We start from the raw sequence: 20974 nt of genomic DNA on the forward strand, positions 1-20974 counted from the left end.
TCTTGACCTCTGGATGGAGCAGCTGGCCCTCCATTTGTGAGAGAAGGTCCTCTCTCTGAGGAAGACGTAACTGAGGACAGATGGACATGTCTAGAAGTTCTAGGTACAATGCTCTCCAGGCCCAATCCGGGGCAATTAGGATCATGCGGTTACCGAACCGTCTCAATCTCCTCATGACCTGAGGAATGACGGCAATCGGAGGGAACGTGTATAGTAGTGGGAAGTTCCACTCCACCACGAACGTGTCCCCTAGGGCTCCTCTCGGGGGAAATTCCCTTGAGCAATACCTTTCGCACTTCTGGCTGATTCAGGTCACAAACAGGTCTACTTGAGAGGGTTCCCAAAAGGGCAAACATCTTTTGAAGGACTTCCTGAGCCAGTTCCCACTCGTGGGACACCATGCTCTGCCTGCTCAGAGCGTCTGCCGTCATATTCTCCTCCCCGGCTAGATGAACTGCTGTTAAGGAGATTCCTTCTTGAATTGCCCAATACCAGAGCCTCATTGCCTCTCTGCACAGAGGTAGTGACCCTACACCTCCCCTTTTCTTTAGATAATGCATGGCCACTATGTTGTCCGTCATTATCAGGACATTTCTTCCTCTGACAGATGGCAGAAAAGCCTTCAGCACTAGTACGATTGCTCTTAGCTCTAAAAGGTTGATGTGTAGTTTGGACTCCGATGGAGACCAACGACCGCTGATTGTCAGATGGTTGGCATGAGCTCCCCACCCCATGAGTGAGGCGTCCGTCACTATTGTAATCTCCGGCCATGGTTGCCAAAAATGTTCTCCTTTTAGGATGTTGTCTGTGCAAGTCCACCACAGAAGATCCTGCCGAACCTTGTTCGGAATCTGAAGAAGATCCGTCATTTGACCTGAGAACTGGGACCATTGGGTCTTTAGAGCCCATTGAAGGGATCTCATTCTCAGGTATGCCTCTGGCACTAGGAAGATGCAGGATGCCATGTGTTAGGGAGAATTCTCTGTTTAGGCTGAATTTCCTAACCTAGTGAGTCCCCCAGCAGCTTTGCTGGATTTTTGGGGTTTATTTTTTTTCTCCTGCCAAGAGTGAGACTCTTTTACCCTCACTCTTGGACATGATTTGAGAGTGTTACTGTGACTTGCTATGTGCTTATGGGCTAGGGGGTATTTTTTCCCCATAGGCTATCATTGGTTTTTGAATGTGTGTTACACAGCACCCTCAGTGCAGTAACACAGGGGTGTCATAGAGACCCCCAAACATAGACTCCACACCCTGGGACTGACTACTGTCTCCCTGGGTCTGTAAAGTCACCATTGACTTTACTAGTCTTAATTTAGGAACTTAACCAGTACAAACCATCTTACTGTGGAAATACTGGTAGGGGCAATTAGATTGCCCCTGGGTCTGTTGTCGAGGGGGTACTGTCCCATCCCCCCTCGCCGAGTTCTGGCTGGTGGCAGTGGATACCACGGAAATATTCCACCGGAATATTTCCCAATGGGATTTCCCATTGTTTTTAATGCACCACTTTTTGGTGCAATGTTAAAGATACCGCAGGTTTATTTATTTAATATAAATTCACCGGTTCAGATTTTTTGCCAGAACTCGCCGCCAAAATGGCATCTAGGTTCACTTCAGTAACCCTGAACCCGAGTCGAGCCTTTGTTCCACTTTTGGCGGGCTTCTGCACAGAAGCCCTCCACAGTGGTGCCATTCTGTCTGGGTACCACAGGGGGTGTGGGAGGGGGTTTAGGCACCCTGGACTGAGTTGCCTTGCCAACTCATGTCGCACTCTGGTGTGATTGGCCCAAGTGGTGAGCCACCCCGCTCACCACTTAGCATGTTTGAGTGACAGCTAGGCTGTATGAATGGGGGTTTGCTGCATAAAAGCAGGGTTTTTGGGACTGGTTCTTGAGAAGTCGCCACAGGACCTAAGAAGCCGAAGAGGGAGAAGCCGAGACGACCTGCCAAGACGACACCACCGGTGAAGCCCTGCGGAACCGTCTCACTACTTTTTCCGACGACAGAGGAGATCTCCCGCCGGAGAGTCTCCTTCCCTTAACTGGTGGGGACAACCAGTTGTTGCCTTCTTTTCGCCGTCCCGAAGCATCTCGTGGCCGCCTTGCCTGTGCCAAGCACCCCGGCAACCGGGATACCACTTTTTACTTCAACCGCGAAAGGGGGGTAAACTCCTTTGTGACCGGAAAACTCCACGGCTGGTCTCATCCCTGGTAGTGCAACGACCTGCAGCTTTCCTCCACGTCGAGATCACCTCTTCCCCTGGACGACGCCGCGACTTGCACCCACTACCAGGAACAACTACCACCGCTGGAGGATCCTTTCCACTTTTAAAAGGTACTGTGTTCCGCCCGGCTTCCCTTGCCACCGATTGTACGGGGTAGATTTAGCCCTCGGCTCTCGACCCTGGGTAAGCCTGGGACACCCTAACTAAACTTTTTCTAAACTCAGTAAAACCTTTTCTACTCACCTGCAAAAACTTGTGACATTGTGTGATCTTGGGCATATTTTCGCCTGGCTCTCTCTAAAGCGGGCCCCGAACCAATTCTCCTTGTTCCACAGTTGACTGCCTTTGCTAACCTTATGTGGAAAGTGTTTTACCTTGCTGCTTTCATTACTCCTGCTTTTTCCCTCCCTTTTCTAATAACTTGTTGGAGTGCCATCTGATGTTAAGCGCTCACCTCTGTTTGGAAATAAGTGGTGTTAACTTAGACTTGTCCAACAAATGACTAGGGATGTACATATAAGTAATAGTGACTGTGTTTTGACTTACTTACCTTTTTCTGTGCTAGTGTAATTTATGAGTGTGCCTTTAAAATAAATAAGTATATACTTTTACACCTAGCTCTGGTCAGTGTTTGCTTGTACTACTGTGCCTCTGTACCCATCCTGTATCCTCTATATACTGCCTAACTCTTCTTGAGGGAAGTCTGACTGCTCAGCCACAGCTACCACAGTGAATCTGTGTGGTGCAGACTGCTACCAAGTGGGTTTCCTGCCAACACCTGTAATCTTAAATCTTTTGCAGTGGTCCCAGAGGGAACTGCACAGGTTTCTGCTTAACACCATGAGGCCGAGAAATCTTAAAAAGTCGTAGCCCTGGAGATTTTGGGCTTTTTGGAATTTGGAAACCATCTGAAGAATGTCTCGAGCCCTTGACTTGGGAAGCAAGCTCTTTAACAAGGATGTGTCTAAGACAGCCCCTATGTACTGGAGCTGTTGGCAAGGTGTCATTTGTGACTTCTTGAAATTGAGGGAGAAGCCCAGTCTGTAGAGGAAGTGGCAGGTGACTTTCAGATGATCCAAGGCTTGTTCGGCAGAACGTGCCCTGATCAACCAATCGTCTAGGTAGGGGTAGATGTGAATCTCCCCTCTCCTGAGGTAAGCTGCCACCACTACCATTAATTTGGTGAAGACCCTCGGGGCGGAGGTCAACCCGAATGGCAGGACTCGAAACCGATGGTGTGAGTCACCAACTACGAACCTCAGGTATTTTCTGTGCTTGAGATGAATTGGCACATGAAAATAAACATCCTGGAGGTCCAATGTCACCAACCCATACTGAAGGTGAAGGGCCTGAAGGATCTGAGAATGAGTGACCATCTTGAACTTGTCCTTCCTGAGAAGCTTGTTCAAGCCGCTTAAGTCCAAGCTGGGTCTCAGTCCTCCGTCCTTTTTGGGAATCAAAATATATGGGAGTACCATCCCTTGGTCCTCTCCACTACAGGTACTGGTTCTATAGCACCTTTCTCCAGCAGGGTTAAGACTTCCTGCTGTAGGAGCGGGTCTGGAAACTTCAAAGAGCGTCTCCCTGGTGGATTGCTTTGTGGCTGCGTTAGAATAGGAAGGTAGTAACCTTGGGCTATTATTTCTAGAGCCCAAACATCTGAAGTAATGGCTCACCATTCTTGCAGGTGCTGTGACAGCCTGCCTCCCATAGGTGTCTTGTGATGCAAGTCCTGAAAGTGGTTTTGTGGCGGTTGCTGCGGCCGCTGATGGTAAAAAGGCTGCAGCTGGGGCTGGCTTTGCACGTTTTCCTCGTCCACCACGAGTGGCCTTTTTCTGGCCTCTTTGACTGGCCATTCCTCTCGCCTTTCCATAAGAGGAGTAGTAACAATAGGATCGTTCCCTCCAAGATTGTCCTGATACATGAAAAGGCTGAGGTTGCCTAATAGCAGCTCCTAAAGACTTGGCAGCTGCTTTTGAGGTCTACAACCTCTCAAGGCTCTTGTCAGCTTTGTTGCCAAAAAGGGGAGACCCGTCAAAGGGCATGTTCAGAAGACGGTTTTGCACGTCTGGTGCGAAACCAGACTTCCGTAACCATGCAAATCTGCGCATTACTGTGCTAGTGCCCCTGGACTTGCTCACACTATCTGCAGTGTCTAATCCAGACTGAAGGGATTCATGCATGGCCTCCTTTCCACCTTTAACAATGGCTAGGAATCCTTCGCTTTCATCCCCTTCTGGTATGTGCTCCGCTGCCATTGCAATGCACTCCCACAGAGTGTATGAAAATGTTGCCGAGGCACACGTGGAGTTGGCCGATTTTAACGCCATACTCCCAGCTGAAAATACCTTGTGTGCCCAACCATCCACACACTTGTCCCTATACGGAGGGATAGAAGGGTACGTCGCCTTACTTGAAGCTGTGGTTGCCTGGATCACCAGACGGTTGGGAGTAGGGTGCTTAGACAGATAGTCGGGGTCGCTATTGGAAGGGCGGTATTTTGAAGTGACAGACTTATTCACCGGAGGAATAAAGTCCGGGATCTCCCAATTTTTGGCCACCCTATTTTGTAAGGCTACATGGAAGGGTAAGATCCGATCTTCGGTTGGACCATGATCTAATATATCGGTCAGATCATCCTGGATGAATTGAGTTGATGGTCTAGACCATCCTAAGTATTCGACCACCTGTGTCATTAGTTGTCTGTATGGGGGACTGGCATGTTCCCCTGGTTCTGGCCTGCCAAAATCTGTTTCAGGTGAAGTATCCACTTGCATTATGCAAGGTTTCCACCAGATCCTTCATCCTGCTTTCCTCAGAAACCAGGCATTCTGGGACATTTGGGGTGCCATATTCCAGTCCAAAAGGAACATTCTCCTCACCCGACCTCTCCTGTTCTTCAAAAATTGAAGTTAAGGATTTGAAAAATTCTTTCCTTGGAAGAGGTTTAAAAACCTTTTCTGGGAGAGGTGTATAAGTGGAACCTGAAGGCATTACAGCCTTTGCAGCCTTCTCTTTTGCTGTCATTTTGACAGCTTCTGGCTGAGTTGGCTGAGATGGAGCCTTTGGAATATTTGGCTTCGGGGTCAATGTCGACAAAGGTGTCGATGGTGCAGACGAAATAGTGGTCGTCGACGGAGCTGGCTTCGAGGGCGTCAAGGTGCTCTTCGAAGACTTACCCTTCGAGGTGTGTCAGGTTCCAAACGGCGTCAGTGACCTCGATCGGTCAACTCGAGCGATCTTTTTCGCATGGCATCTTGGAGGGTTCCCGATTATTTCTCCTATCACCCGGGCTTGAGGGCATGCGAGTGTCGGAACGGTAACGCTCCCGGCCGGCTTCCGAAGAGGACAGAGGGTTAGCCTTTTCAAACCCCTCCATCATTTTTATTCAGAATGCTTCCCATTCTTCGGAGGAAGAATGTTTTGTGGGGCATTTCATTCTTTTTGGGGATTCGTCCGAGGACGAGATGGAAGGGGACCGGTGGCGTATTTTTTTGGACTTTTTCGTCAAAGACGAATAGCGGTGTGAACCACTTTGGGACCTAGACCAATGCTTTTACCTTTCCCGTTGAGGAGATTTCTCCTCACGGGACCTCGACTCGACGCTAGATGCTTTTCGGTCAGGTTTTCGACCTACCTGCAGTTTTCCCTTCCTCTCTCGCAAGGCTTTCCCCGTCATTGCCTGACACTTCGTACAGGCCTCCATGTCGTGGCCTTCACAGAGGCACCACAGACATTCTCGGTGCAGGTCCGTGATGGACATTTTCGAACCGCAGGATTTACACTTTTTTAAATCGCAACCGGGGAGTCGTAGTCGGGGTCGACGACGAGGACATATCTAATATCAACAGTAACTGCGTCACAGAACTACTGGAGGCACGCTGAGTTTCCAAAGCAACACGTACTGTGGAAAAACGTAACTGAGGCCAACGGGCACCGCGCGTGCTATTTGTATACCCGATGACGTCACCCTCGACGGAGGCCTCCGAGGGAGCTCGACTCGACGACATTGACGCACAGCGCCCTATGCCAAGAAAAAATTGCAGAAGCAGCTAAAACTGGATGGAATATATCTAAAATGAGGAATACGTTGGAGGACACAATCCATTCGAAATGGGCCTGTTTTGGGAGAAAAGTAGTTGAAAAACTTAGCGCTGAACCCGTCAGGTCCAGACGGCAAATATTTAATGGCCGCAGTCATTTCTTCTAGAGTTATTTGGAGGTTCAGGCCTGCCCTCTCCTCGTCCGTACACCAATACAGGGCTGTCTGCTCCAGGTATGCCTCCAGTTCTGCATGGGAGGCCTTTGCGTTAGAGGAGTACTGATCCGCCTAGAAGCAGCCAAACTCCTGTATGATCCCAGCATCATCAAATTTTTCGACCCCCTGCGCGTCCAGTATGGATGTGACCTGCCCCTTGTGTGCTTCCAATCTAGCCACTCGCGCCAGAAGCCTCCCCAGTTTCTGCCCCTCCCAATATTGTCTCACAGTTGCCCCCCAACCCAGCAATCTTACCTCCCTGTGCGCTAGAGTCCTGAACTGTTCCAGGAGTTGTTTGACTTCTGCTTGTTGCCGAGGGGTCCACAGGTCTCCCGGTGTTTGTAGCCCACTTAATCGGGACTCAGCGGTATTCAGTTCCTGTCTAACCTGCCTGAGCATCCACACCTCCTTGGCAATACACTCCCCCCGAATTACGCATTTAAAGCTTTCCCAGAAAGTTCCAGCTGACTCCGCCGAGCCCTCTATAAGAAGCTATCTATAGCTTCTGTCATGGAACAGTACATCAGCCAGGGCTTCCCCCTTAAACCTCAACAGCTTCCCTTCCCTCTCTCGCCCAGCCAATTCAACGTCCATTAATACTGATAGGACAGAGTGCGGGTCAGGATAGTGACTTCCTTAATGGACCCAATTAGTCCTTGGGAAATCAGAAAGTCGTCCAGGCGGGACGCCGTGCCATGGACTGAGGAGTAAAAAGGCGCTCCATCTGGTTCTTTAGCCTCCACCCATCTTTCAATTCCCATGTCTGACTCATTGCTGTTATCTCATTTCGCCCTGTTGTCAGGGCCCGAAGTGGGCTTGACATACGGTCTAATGTGGGTGTCAGGACCTCACTGAAATCCCCATCCCATATTATGTCCCCCGGTGGTGTTTCCCCCAGGTGACGGTTGAGCCACTCCATATACAGGTTTCCCTGTATTGTTCCCCACACTATCAGTCCCCTTCCCTCACTAACTCTAGTGGCTGAGATAAAGTTAAATCCTGCCGTGCTGTGAATAAGAGTGCACACCCCCCTAGCATAGGACCAGTGGAGGAGAAGTAACAATGGCAGCCCCAGGGCCTGCTAAAACTGGTTTTGGTTGCTGTTGCAAGATGCGTCTCCTGTAGAAACGCTACTCCGATCTGATAGCGGTGCAAGTAGAGCAGTACCCTGCGGCATTTCGACAGGCAGGTCAGTCCGCGAACATTCCATGTTAGGTCTCAGATTGATCCAGCCATCTCAGGTTAGTGTTCTCGCTGTTCCCTGCCCAAATCTCCAGACACAATAGTATCCTGAGGCATGTTGCCTGGCAACTCCCATCAATTATACCTTGATCGCTCATTTATCGTGATGCTTCCATTGGATGATTTGTCTATTATTTTCGCCGAGTTTAGGCGCTCAGGGGCACTGGTCAGTGGGCATCTACGTTGTTTATTGAACCTCCGAAACAGAAGCGCCGGACCGTTCCAGGCGTGGAGTGTTCCTACCAATGTGCGTCAGCGAGTCAATGCTGGTAGTGTCCCCAGACTGTTGGTCGTGGGGGGGGATGCAGTTGTGCGTGGGGGATTACCCCTCCTAGGTGATAGTTGACTTGCCGCGCACACTGTTGTGGTGGCAGGCTCCCTGTGTGCCCTGTGAGCTCCCAGCGTTAGCCACCCCTGGTACTCCGGGCAGGTGGGTGGATGTCTCTGCTGCCTGAAGCTATGTCAATGAGGGAGCACTCTTGAGGAGCGCGTAGAGCCCAGGGGGTGCAGGCTGGCAAGGGGAGAGACCCGCTTGAGCGAATGTGTTGGTAAGTGGCCCAGGAGGCCGAGTGATTGTCAGGCTTGAGAGCGGTGCACTGTGGGTAACTGTTCGTGGCGCCTCTAGATTGTTTGCCCTGCGGGCGGGAATGTCCCGTGCTTCGGCGCCCCCAGTTCCCAGGTGGCGGGGGTAATCACTCCTGATGCCTTACCAGCTGTGTCTGCTGCCACGCGTTGGGCAGTCAGTCGCAGAGCCTGTTGAGGAGGGGTGCACAGCCCCCTTCGCACCTGTGTCCGGTGGCAACAGTGAAGTGTTGATTCCCCGCAGTGCTGTGCCCCCATGGAGGTTGCATTTGGGGGGAAACATCTCTGCCCCCACACGGCTATGCTCACCGGGTGCAGCCGCGAGCAAGAGGCGGGCGGGCTCCAATTACATGGCCCGTCGTGCACTGGGAGTCTACACCTCCTCCGGGGGCTGACTGGTTCCCAGGGGCGACTTGCCGCTGTGACTGGTGAGCTGTGGTCGGCCTCTCTCCAGCTCGCCGTCCTCCGGACCCCAGCAGCATCTTGGGATGAGCTTGTCTCCGCTCTCTCTCTGAACACAGCGCCCGCTCGGGCTCCGGGGCAAGTTCCTGGTGTCGGCGAGGTGACGTTCTCTCATAGTTCTTGTCCAGTCATTTTTATGAAGTTGGATTTTAAACTTGAACGGATTCTCAACAAGATCCATCTCACTCATATCGTGATCGTGTAACACCTTAGTGCAGAATGCCGTAATCTCTCTTAGATAGCCTTCCCCTTCAACAACCTGTTCAAATCACAGAATAGCGATTTTTGCAGCAGAAACATTATCTTTCTGAACAATGGCAGAAGCCTCCATAGTGCTCTACTTTTGAGTGAAATTAATTCCAGTGTATAGCAGATTAGTGGGATAGATTTTGGAACATGCAGTACTCTTCTCCAAATCAATCCCCCCAAATGCTTTAGAATTTTCAATAAACATAAGAATGAATTCTCTATTCCATATAGGAGTCTTTTGACAATCTTACATCCATAATATTTCACCATGCAAATGATTGAACATTTCCCCAATTCGTGAGTCATAGCTAGGGTATGAGTTTGCAGCCACTGTTTTACATGTTACTCATGGGGCTTGGACAAAACCAAGAAACCCAAGTAAATGAAATGATCTACTCTCTTCGGCTGCTCCCGCCTGCTTTCCACTGATAGGCCATTTCCTTCTCTTCATGGTGCACATGTTTATTTTGCATTTATTTCAAGATAATTACATTTTATATCATTCTCAAAAGTGTTTAATAGATACCGCAGAGCCCGTTCAGTAAAGTAGAATATAAGGATATAATCTGCATAGCTTAACCAGGTAACATTTAGATCTTGCAATTGGGGAGAGGCAAAAGCCGCAGACATCAAATCTTTCATATCGGACATGTACAATTTGAAGAGGCTAGGTGCCGGGATACACCCTTGTGTTATCCCCCTTTTAGTTGGTACTCGACGAGAGATGAACCCTTCTTGGTTCAACCTAACCTGCATTTTTGACTGCTCATGTATCCCAATTATTAACTTCAATAGGCCAGAGGGAATACGCCATCCTTTCAATTTGTTCCATAGCAGGTCATAGTTTACTCTATCAAAGGCTGAGGAGAGATCAATGGTTGCCAAGTAGATGGAATTGTAGCATCTGGAACATGCAAGGGATTATACACATTTTAGCATAAATCCATCAATCAATGTTCCCAGGGATTTCCAGAACCCCGTTTGCCATTTTGGAAGTGAACCAGTCTCAAACGCCCAGGCCTCCAGGTGGCCCAACACCAAAGTTGCAAACACATCGCTGTCAGCATCAAGGATGAATATTGGCCAGTAATTATTTGGGTCTGATCTTGGGTCATTTTTGTATATTGGGACAACATTTGCAATCTGCCAGGATGCTAGAAAGACTCTGCTTACCAGAACATCCTTGAAGAAAAAGGTTACAATTGAAGACCACACTACAGGGCTGCTCTTAAGCAGGAGGTTCTACAATTTGTTAGGACCTGGGGCCCGAGAGGTACTCATCTTACTTAAGATTCCAAAAATGCTCACTCAGTCAATAGTATGTTTCCAGTCATCTGGTGTCAATTTAAAGACAAAAGATTTTTCATTATCATCAGTGGAAAAGATGTTTTCAAAATGATTTACCCAATCAGGTTCCTGGACTGCATTGGTTTGCAATTCTGCTTGTGAAAGGGTAGTGCAATGTATTAATTTCCAAAACATCGTGGACTTATTACTGGCCAAAGTCTTCAGCATATTTTCGCTATTATTCTGAAGTAGGCGACGCCTGACCCAATTCTTATGGGAAAGTAGGAGCATCTTAATTTTTTAGCATAACTGACTCGTAATTACCAGCACCCCCGTACTTCAATGCCCTGATTTCCACTCTCAACGTACACTTCTGGCCAGCAACTTCTTTGTCAAATCTATGTAGATGACCATTCTGCTGACCTTTGGGTTTTACCCACCGGGGATTCCAAGTCTTTTTCAATACATGATCTACAAATGGATTGAATGTAGCCACTGTAAATGTGTTGAACTTCCAATCAAACAAGGTCTCTCATATCCACCCATCAAATTCCAGGATATTCGATTGCCTGCTATATTAACCCTGACATCACAGGAAAAAATTGAAGAATCACCTCCACTTTTTATGCCAATTTCCATTGTCAGTCAACATACAATTGTCACTGTGTGGAGAGGGGTTAATTTGTAAATCCTTGCTTCTGTACAACAAACCCTCCTCCACAAAGATATAATCAATCACTGAGGCAGACCTCCCATTACTCCATGTAATATGCCCTTGTTGGTCATTCTCAGATTTAGGGAACAGCATATTCAAACCAAAACCCTCCATGCATGTTAGCCATTTATGCCCATTCAGACAGTGGTTACAGAATTCAGCATATCTTCCAGAGTACAAATACCCTTGTGCCATTAGACATTAAGCAAAAACACATCGAGGCCAACCTTACCCTCATTAACGTTGAAGTGCACAACCAACAAACTCCTCCTTACATTATAACTGTTCAACTCCAATTCCTCAGAGGATTTCAACAATAGCATTAAGCCTGCTGAAGGCCGCCCCAGGGAATTCTTCCATGCATGTTGGCCAACCGAAACATACCCATCCACATATCCGTCAACAAGCCATGTTTCTTGTAGACACAGGGTAATATATTCTTTTAGTGTTGCCCCTAGCGTAGGGCCAGTAAACAACATTTTGTGTCTCCTGGTATTCCATGAGAATGATACAATGCATTTCCCACTAATGATTCTGATCCAATCCCTGATCAAACCTCGAACCATTCAAAGAACCAACTATCCAGGACCAATCCTGATCCATTAGACCACCTTTTGGGTGATTTTGATAAAACAACCTTACGACCAGTATCTATATGCACATTTGTATAATCAACAATCTCCTCAGGTGTAAGTCTTCTGACACGGTCCGGCTTTTCCATTCCCCTTGACTCACTGTATGCTTGATATAGGGTTATATCAAATCCCACTTGGAGAGACTGCAGTTCCTAGTTCATACTTCATACACCAATCTTGATTGAATATATACAAGTACTCGATCCGTACGATGTAGGTCAATAAAATCGACCCTAGCAATATCCTTGGACGATAGCACATGTAAATCTAGGACTGAACCAAAAAGTCTTAGAATATTTGTCTTATTTAGTATCACCTCTCGATATTCCGGCAGAAGAGACCATCAGAATCAGATGAGATGTTACAGTAGAAAGTCTCTGTGCCAAGTGAGGCTAGAAGATAAGAGCCCTCTGATCCATTGGTCACCAGGAATCTCCGACTTTCCTCTGCTCCCTACTAAATCCTTTTCCTCTTTCAACACCTATAGAAAGGTGTGGTCGACCAGCTTGCTCCACCTCCTGTGAGCACGCAAATACTATTTTTTTGCATGGGTATCCCCAATCTCAATGTTTCTGAATAGGACCTAGATAGACTTTCTCCAGTACCCTTTACCGTATAAAAGTCCAATGCAGAAGCAGATAAAGCTGTGGATTCAGATAACTTATTTCTATTTCCAGAGAACTTTTCTCCATTTATTATCTCTGCACTTCATTTCTGAGAGAATTGCTCGAGGTAAGGGTAATCAGATTGGTTAACATATCTGGATGTGCCTCCATCTGAACCGCAAGAGATACAAACGTTTCTCACAATCTTCAATCAGTTGTAGAGAAGATCTAGACTGGGTATGAGAGTCCCGTCTATTACCTGTTCTAAAATCCGAACTGAGTAGATGAGGGCTTTCCGTCTCTGTTCCCGATACCATACCTATACTCTCAATCTCATCCATCTCTATGACTGGTCCTCAATCAACACATGCGCCTTTATTCACCTTGGGACGATGTTGCAATTGTTGATTCCTCAGCACCGCCATTACTGGCATCCGATTTGTTAAAGTTCTCATGAATTTCCTCGATGATTATCTTGATTGTTTGGAGGATTCCTTTTCCTCAGAACCTCCACCTGTTTGCCTTTGTCCTTATTCAATATATTCTTTTTTCCTTGGATCAAACATTAAAGTTCTTCAAATTGCACGTCGACCTGTTCAGTCAGCTCTTTATTCCTATGTGGTGAGGTCACTGAAATTATGGAATTTAGAGAAGAAGTTATTGATACTTGAGGCAAATAAACTATCATTATTTGTTCCCTCCCCAACGTGATCCACCACAGGACAACACCCCATCTCTTGTCTGTGTTGCATTGTTGAGGTAGTCATATATAAACATTTTAGACCTGTCAGTTTATGCCGGTGGTTTTATTTATTTATTGGATATCTGTAAGGCACCTATACAACAAATGGTGTTTCAAGATGCCACAAGACAACAAAAGGGGGTGGGAGGAGAAACAAGGGAGAAAGATATAATAACGGTCCTGTGACATTTGGACTGTGCAAGTACAGAACAAGAAGTGCAAGGGAGACGATGGGGGGGAGCGGGGAGTGCCAGTCTGCAGAAGATGCTAAGTTCTAGGGTGGGAAGGGAGAAGGGTAAAAGAGAGAGGTGCAAGTGCTAAGAGGAGGCCAGAGGGCAAGTGCCAGGGTTTGCAGGGGTGAGGGTCCATTGCTAAGTGCGGGGAAAGGGGGCAGCCTTGGAGGGTGGGAGGAGGTTGGAGCCCTGTAGTAATCAGAGGGAACCAGGCAGGCAACCAGTCATTGCGGCAGAAAGAAGGTGTTAGCAGGGGAGAGGGAAGGAAGAGGAGAAAAGCAGAGTCTTGAGGAGCATATGGGTCCAGACGATGCAGGCCGCTTATGACGCAGCATGCAAATTAAAAAAGGAAAAAATTAGAACAGCGGTAAGGGGTCAGCGGGCGTGATTCATATGCCAGCATGAATGTCACAAGGAACGTTACGGAGACCTTCAAAGGCCAAGAATCAACCCTATAAAAAAAAAATCCAAAGCAAGCTGCAAGCGGACTTGAATATCAAAGATGAGGAATACGCGGGAGGACACAATCCATTCGAAATTAGGGCTGGAGCGATGCAGTCCCTGGGCTTGAGGCCAAGGATAAGTCTTGCAGTCCTGTTCTGGATTAGTTGAAGGGGGCGAAGGGAGGATAAAAGGAAGATTGAGGAAGAGGCTGTTGCATTAGTCAAGCCTAGAGAGGACCAGAGCTCTGGAGACACTGAGTTTCTGGGGGAAGGTGAGGAAAGGGAGAATGCCTCTGAGGAGGTGCAGCTGATAATGGGCCTTCTTGGCAAGATCCGTAATGTGAGGAGAGAAAGATAGAGAAGAATCAAAGATGACACTAAGGTTTTTAGCCTCACAAGAGGGTGTGAGGAGGGAACCCATAGAGGGCAGCCAGAGGAAGGGAGGAAAGGTGAGAGCTGAGGTCCCAATGAGAAGGATCTCAGTCTTACTGGCATTAAGGCAGAGATCATTGGCAGCGCACCATGACTGAATGGCAGTCAGACAGAGAGGAGGAAGAAGGCAGTAGAGGGAAACTTGAACAAGAGCTGCGTGTCATCTGCATAACACTAAGTGAGGAGAGGGGGAAATAAAGTCGGTCAGAGGGGCAAGGTAGATGTTTAAGAGCCACGGCGAGAGGATAGAGCCTTGAGGGACGCCACAGGTTGGGGGTGGGATGGGGAGAGAAAAGGGCCCAATTGAGCCAGAAAAGGTCGGTCAGAGAGGAAGGAGGTCAACTAGTCCAGTGCCAGGCCCGAGATGGCAAGGGTGTTGCAGAGCCGATTTGTCAGGGTGGCACAGATCCAGAAGGATAAGAACGGATGGAGAGTTGGAATCAAGGTTTGAGAGCAAGTCTTCACAGCTGTTTAGAAGAGCAGTTTCCATGCCTCTGGTTGCTCTGAAGCCAGACTGGTGGTTGTGGAGACAACCAACAGATTCAGTTTGGATAAGTTGGGGGATGGCCAGCTTCTCCAGGAGTTTGCCCAGGAAGGGGCTAATGGAGCTAGGGTGGTAGTTAGTTGGGCAGGGGGAGTTGGCGGAGGGCTTTTTGAGCAGGGGGTGCTAAAGGGGGAACTTGAGGAAGAAGCTAGTGGCAGACGAGTGATAACAGAAATCGGCCAGGTTTGGCACAAGGGAAGCAATGTTTTCCTTGATAGTAATGGAGGAGCAGGGGAGCACCTGTTTGGAGGAGACTTTTATAGAGAGGACTTGTCTAGGGACCTCATCCGCTGCTATGGGCGAGAATGAGGAGAGAAGTAGGAAAGGGGAGAGGGGAGCCAAGGGAGGCATGAGAGCTGGCGAGGGAGGAAGGGGAGGAGAGTGAGGACAGGATGTCCGGAGTTTTGGAAAGGAAGTGGGAGGCAAGAGAGGTACAGAAGGACAGGGATGGCAGAGGCGAAGTGTAGACTGCAGTAGGATTGGAGATTTCCTTGCAGATTTTAAACAGGTTGCTAGTGGCTCCAGATACGCAGTTTTGGATATGTGGATGGAGAGTGTGTATTGCCTTTAGAGCAGACTGCAGGCCAGTCTGTCAGAGGATGTGCCTGATGTCCCCCACTTCCGTTCAGTCACTCTGCACTTGCATTTCAGAGAGGCTAGGTCCGAGTCATACCAGGTTTTGCGCTTGGAGGCAGGCTTCATTCGGATCCTCATAATAGGGGAAAGGATATCCAAGGTGTTGGTGATAGAGAGGTGAAGATTAGCAAGGGCAGAGTCACTGTGTGAGTCCATGGCAGGGGTGGGGGGGGGAATGAAAGTGGTGGCAAAAGCAGCAACTGACACTCGCTTCATCGGTCAGATGATGCAGAAGGAGACAGGCAGCAGCTTAGCCGGGGACCTAAGAGATCCAGACGAGCATACAGGAGAGAATGGTCAGACCAGGAGAGAGGTGTAGTGACCGAGTTGGAGATGGGGATGTCTGTTGAGATGAGAGCATCCAAAGTATGTCCGGCAGAGTGCGTTGCAATGGTGAGGGAAAGGACGTCTCTGCGGAAGAGTCCAGAAGATTCCAGTGGCCGACTCGGGAGAGTCAAGGTGGATATTGAAGTCTTTGAAGATGAGAAGCTTGGAGGTGGAGGCAAGAAGGGAAGAGGTGAGGTCAGACCACCCCAAGAGGAAGAGGGAGACTGGACCAAGGGTGCTGTAGATGGTGGCAATAGTCAACAAGAGGGTTGGAGAGACACCAAGCCTGCAGACAAGGCATTAAAAGGAGGAATAGGACGGAGTGGGAATGATAGTAGCAGGGATCCAATCAGGGAAGATCAAGGCCAATCTGCCTCCAGACCGGTTAGCCCTGGGCTTAGAGAGGATCTTGTAGCCTACAGGGAGAAGTGTGTCAAATGCAGTGACAGAGCTAGCAGTGAACCACGTCTCAGTTTGAGCGGGAACGTGAAAGTCTCCAAGGAGGAGAAAGATATCAGAAGCGTGTTTGACGGCAGAGCGCAAGTTGAGGGTAGCTAGGTGGAGCTGGTTACCACTTTTGCCAGTCGTCCGAGGAGTGGTACATGGATTTGGTATGCCCGTCGGTGGTGGAGAAGGCGCAGGAGAGCTGGCAGCCAAAGGAGTGGAGGGAGAAGGCAGGAAGTTGATGCCCATCAAGTACGTTGGTCTGAGAGGCCTGGGCCATGACAGTGCCATTATGATGGACAATGATGCACCGAGAGGGTGAGAAGCCTGCCAAGAGTACTTCACATCTGGTGGCACCATTAATGGGTGACAAAGAGAAAGGAGAGAGGACAGAGACCATATAAGGAGTCCATAGGTCCAAGGAGGGAGCGACAAAGAGGATGTCAGTGAGTGTCTGCCTGGAAGAAGCATTGACATAGGTGTCAGCAATGTGCAGGCCAGTATTGGAGACCAGGAGATTTTATTTTACTTTTTCCTTCCAGGGTTCGAGAGAGGGGTAGGATTGGTGATAGAGTAGCAGTTGGAGTAAATAGGTGAGATGGAGAGAACCATGGAGGGAGAGAGCAAAGAGAAGAAAAAAGGGAGCGAGAGATGGAAAACTGCACACAGCACGCCAAATTCACCAGGTGTCCTAGCAGCAGACAGTTGCAGACAAGTCAGAAGCATAGAGTGTCCTATGTGGACTCTTCAGGGCCCCTTTGGCCGGTCAGGCCCCTGATGGGCCTTAGGTTTCAAGTTTATGGTGCCTACAATGTAGGTAGATTTCCTCTCAGGAGAAGGCCGCATGAGATGATTCTGAGTGCTTTGTCCATGCAATGTCCCAATGATTATGGCTTGACGCCGACTGGTAACCGATAACATCAGCCAAACCAACAACAGGCTCTCAGGCAACCCTTTGCTCAACCGTGCTGCTGTTTGCCCCTGGGGCTGTTTCTCGCAATTGCCTGTTTTCACCAATATGGATCCTGCCTCTTCTCTGATCGCAGAAGGTATCGGCCGCACAGAGTCTCCCAAACGCTCAGGGCTCAGTGCTCGCAAACCCCCGGTAGCACTGTAGCGTCTCCTGACCCCAGCAAAACGCAGGCACTGTGGAGTTCGGTCACACACACCTCTGGTTTTGCCTGATACACTGGGAGAAGCGGCTGCTGCCGGTAACAAGGACAATAGCCGGGTCAAAACGCAAAGCCCTGCCGGAAAGTCTCCTCAGGGGACGCCTCCACAAAACCGTCCGTCGCCATCATGGAGAATCTCGTCGGGGAGCATCCGATATCTTGTACGAGGTTTTTACAAAACTATCTACCAGTTGCATTTCCGTTGATCGCTGAACATGACATTGGCTTGCCTCAGTTCTTACACCGGACATCAAAAAGTCCTTGATTTTAGTTTACATCCCTTCGCTGGTCCACATGTCTCAGCATTGCAGAGAGGCTGCGGATCTTCCCTGATTACGTCCCTGCTACTATCATTTCCACTCAGACCTTCCAAGGGGACATGGCGCAGGTGTGGATGCAGAAAAAGAATTGAGGGAATCTGAATCAGACAGATTTCTGTTCAATCCGGTGACTGCAAAGAATTACTGTCTGCCACCCTTCCATCCTCCCACTCTTCAGTGGCTATTTCACTTATCGTTTCATTAATACCCAGCTGACCCAATTCCCTCAGCATTTGGTCGTGAACGTTCTTAGATGTCCCTCAGTATCGTACCTCATCTTCCTCAGTCAGTTCCAAACAAGTGGAGGAAGCACTCAATTCCAAAATAAGGAAACGTCTGGGCGCTGGCGAAAAGTATGAAGTTATCTTTTCAGTGTCTTTATTTGTTGTTTTTCCCAGGATACGGTTCATACCCTCCCGGTTGCCTACAGAGACAAGCTGTTATTTATGTTTTCACACTTTCTTTATTTTAGCATTATTACCTTTCGTGGTATTTTTTAGGGTGAAGATTGATTTTGCAGAGACCCCAGATGTGCCTTCTCCAGGTGACGGGGAGAGGGAGGTCTGGGGCCATGGGTAACAAGTCCTGATCTCATACAAAACAGTCTTGTGCCATATTATCCAATTGTATCCATTTTTATGCGCTATGAAGGTCGCACACGCATATATGTTCTGAAAGTTCACTAACGAAAAGGGAGAAACTTGCCACTCACCACTATGTGAATTTACTCCGGAAGTGGCAGCTCACCCGACTCGCTGCACCTGTCCTTCAAAGTCCTTTGTGGTGCTTCGACCTGAACCAGTCTTTTACGCACGCCCCCTTCTTCTCCGGTCCCACGCTGCTGCCGAAACAGAAGATGCACTCGCTGTAGTTTTGCAGCGACTTGGCTGCTACTTTCAAAGTGTAATACAAGTGTCCACAATAGAAAGCAAACCATTGCTTTTCACTGGTACAGCAATCCCTGCGGTAACTGTCCTTCCATGCAGGTACCCTGCCACCGAATGCCAAAACAGGAAAATGGCTAGGCTTGCTTATCAAAGAAGGTCTGTGTTACTGCAATAGTTGCAAACAAGAAACACTATTTTTATTGTTTATTACACCAAAAGAGAATTGATGTGCGGAACATCCTCGCACCAGAGGCAGTAACAGATGCTGGAACATAACAAGGTTTAAGGATACAACAGCCAAGGTGAGCCATTGCCTTCCCACTTACTGGGTCCTCAGAAGTGCACTATTAATCACAAACACTTAACTTTTCTTTAAGGTTTATCAAATGTTAACTACCTGGTAGGATGAAAGTGGAGTGTACTGGACCATCATGCCCTGCATTTGGTTTCCCAGGCTGGTTCTCTGGTTGGCAATGAGGCTTGAATTCTGGTTTTGCTGGACTCCAATGATGCCCTGGTATGGCTGCTGCTGCTGGTTGGACATCAGAGGCTGTAAACCTGCAAGGACAAATAGTTTAGTCCTCATGCAAACAAAGTTAAAAAAAAGAGTAATCCATTCAATTAAATACAATGTATACACTTGATGTTGTCCTAATGCAATCATGCAAAAGGCACATGAGAAAAATGACCATATTATAAAATGTGCCTTTCAGAGAAGAGGCAAGAAATGCAAATACCAAGGCATAGTGTAAATTATTTAAATTGTCCATCTATTTTTGGTTACCTTTTTATTTATTTAAATCCATTCTGTTGTTATATTAGTACATGATCTGGAATGAAGCCTGTACCAGCAACCAATGACAAGAACGCATTGGGCACTCAGGTGTAATTTGAAAAATATCCATTTGAGATAGGAAAAGCTACAGTCCTCATCGCAGCGGTCTGGCCAATTGAAGTTTTAATGGATTTGGTTCCCTTGCATTATTGGCAGAAGCACACACAGGCCTAAGGAATATACAGATGAAGTGTGCCTAGGGCTAACACGGACGATAGCCAACCTGCAAGCCAGGGTTTGGAAGTGTGCAAGTACAAAAAAAACATGAAGATAGGGGGATGGCATGGTACCTCAAGATTCTAGTCAAACTAAGATGAAGGTGGTTACATACGTCTGCCGAAACGCCTACCGTAAAGCAGCCCTACATTCCAGGTCCTACTCTTACGTCCCGTCCCCTTTCCTCCATACTGTACGGGCGTCCCTTCCAAGGAACGGGAGACGGAACCTTTTCCACCAGAAAAAAACATCCCCTTTAAATTTAGAGGCGCGCGGGGGTGCAACCGGGGAGCATGCGCTGTCCTGACTCCACCCTCCGGCGCCACACCTCAGTCCCCTTTTCCGCGTCGACGGGAATGGGCCGAATTCAGCAGTGCTCCTGGATTTGGCTTCGCCATGTAATTCCACGCGTGGATACTACTTCTCTTTGGCTTTTTTGTCTTATCTATCATTCAGGTACTCGGTCCTCAGGCGTCAAGCATCTCCCCGGCGCATGTCGACGTCTACAGGGTTCAGCAGGTATCCATCCTGCAACGGGCTCTTCCCAACTTCAGACCCCCACGCCCTCTGCCTACGTTTCCTTGGCCCAGACCACAGTTGGCAATCATGCTCGGCGTGTGACTCGCTGTCATCGAAGGTGCTGAATAACAGACTAGCCAGGCGGAGGGAGCTCTTTCAGAGGATCTCAAAAAATTCGTGAAGCATTGAACCAGGGCCAAGGTAGGGCCAATATTTTCCAGCACACCCCGCAAGGGAGACTCCAGCGAATCTCCCACGCGAGAGGGACCGGCCAGGTCCTTCTACAACAAGTGCATCTAGGCTGCTGCAGCTACCGGCCTTCAGGTCAAGGGATCCCCCGGGCGCAGTGTCGAGGGACCGAAAGGTTCTTGTACCAGGTCTACACCCGAGGGGTTCTGCCCTTTTACCGGCAATATGTCAGAGTGGGCGCCTAAATGCAGCTCCACACCTACTGGGCCGAGGCCTGAGGAGCAGGGTAGGCCTTGTGATCCACACGCCAGACTCTTTGACGAGGCTGGGCCCAGCGGGCCGAGCACCACGTCGCAGGCACGTGGCAGGATGCTCGACAAAATGGCTGCCGTGCCAGAAAGGGGCACCCCTCTGACGCCATTCCAGGAATTCGGCGAAGAACGAAGGTCAAGGTGGGATTGTCCTCAAACAGGCATGTGGCCTATAGTCTACCCTTCCTTTGTGCAGGGCAGCTTTCCTTTGCGTCCATATGGACAGGGTATGCAGTGGCTCCAGCAGCCCCCCGCTACCCTGTCGGTACCCCTGCCACCTCTTTGGCCAGTGAAGAGGTGCTCTTCTAGAAGTTCCTCAGCCTCATGAGGTCTCCTCAGATGTTTTTATCATCAAAGACACCATTAGGGAAGTCCTCCCCACCATGCTAGCGGCACCTTAGATGCCTCCATCGGGCCCCCAGGCCCCAGTGCCGCTGCCTCCTCTGGCTCCACAGCCAACTC

At 48.8% G+C, this 20974-nt stretch overlaps 1 protein-coding gene across 6 annotated transcripts in view; it reads right to left on the reverse strand.

Moving 5' to 3' along the window:
- Nucleotides 1–20974, reverse strand: part of R3HDM2 (R3H domain containing 2) — a 2186793-nt gene that overhangs the window by 383433 nt on the left and 1782386 nt on the right. For all 6 annotated transcript variants that reach the window (XM_069653574.1, XM_069653576.1, XM_069653575.1 and 3 more), the window contains one exon: nt 18840–19000. In XM_069653574.1, the coding sequence (XP_069509675.1) occupies nt 18840–19000 (161 nt within the window). The remainder of the gene's footprint in view (nt 1–18839; nt 19001–20974) is intronic.

Source organism: Ambystoma mexicanum, chromosome 3q (assembly GCF_040938575.1).
Source record: "Ambystoma mexicanum isolate Mex_15411 chromosome 3q, UKY_AmexF1_1, whole genome shotgun sequence".
Classification (NCBI taxonomy): Eukaryota; Metazoa; Chordata; class Amphibia; order Caudata; family Ambystomatidae; genus Ambystoma; species Ambystoma mexicanum.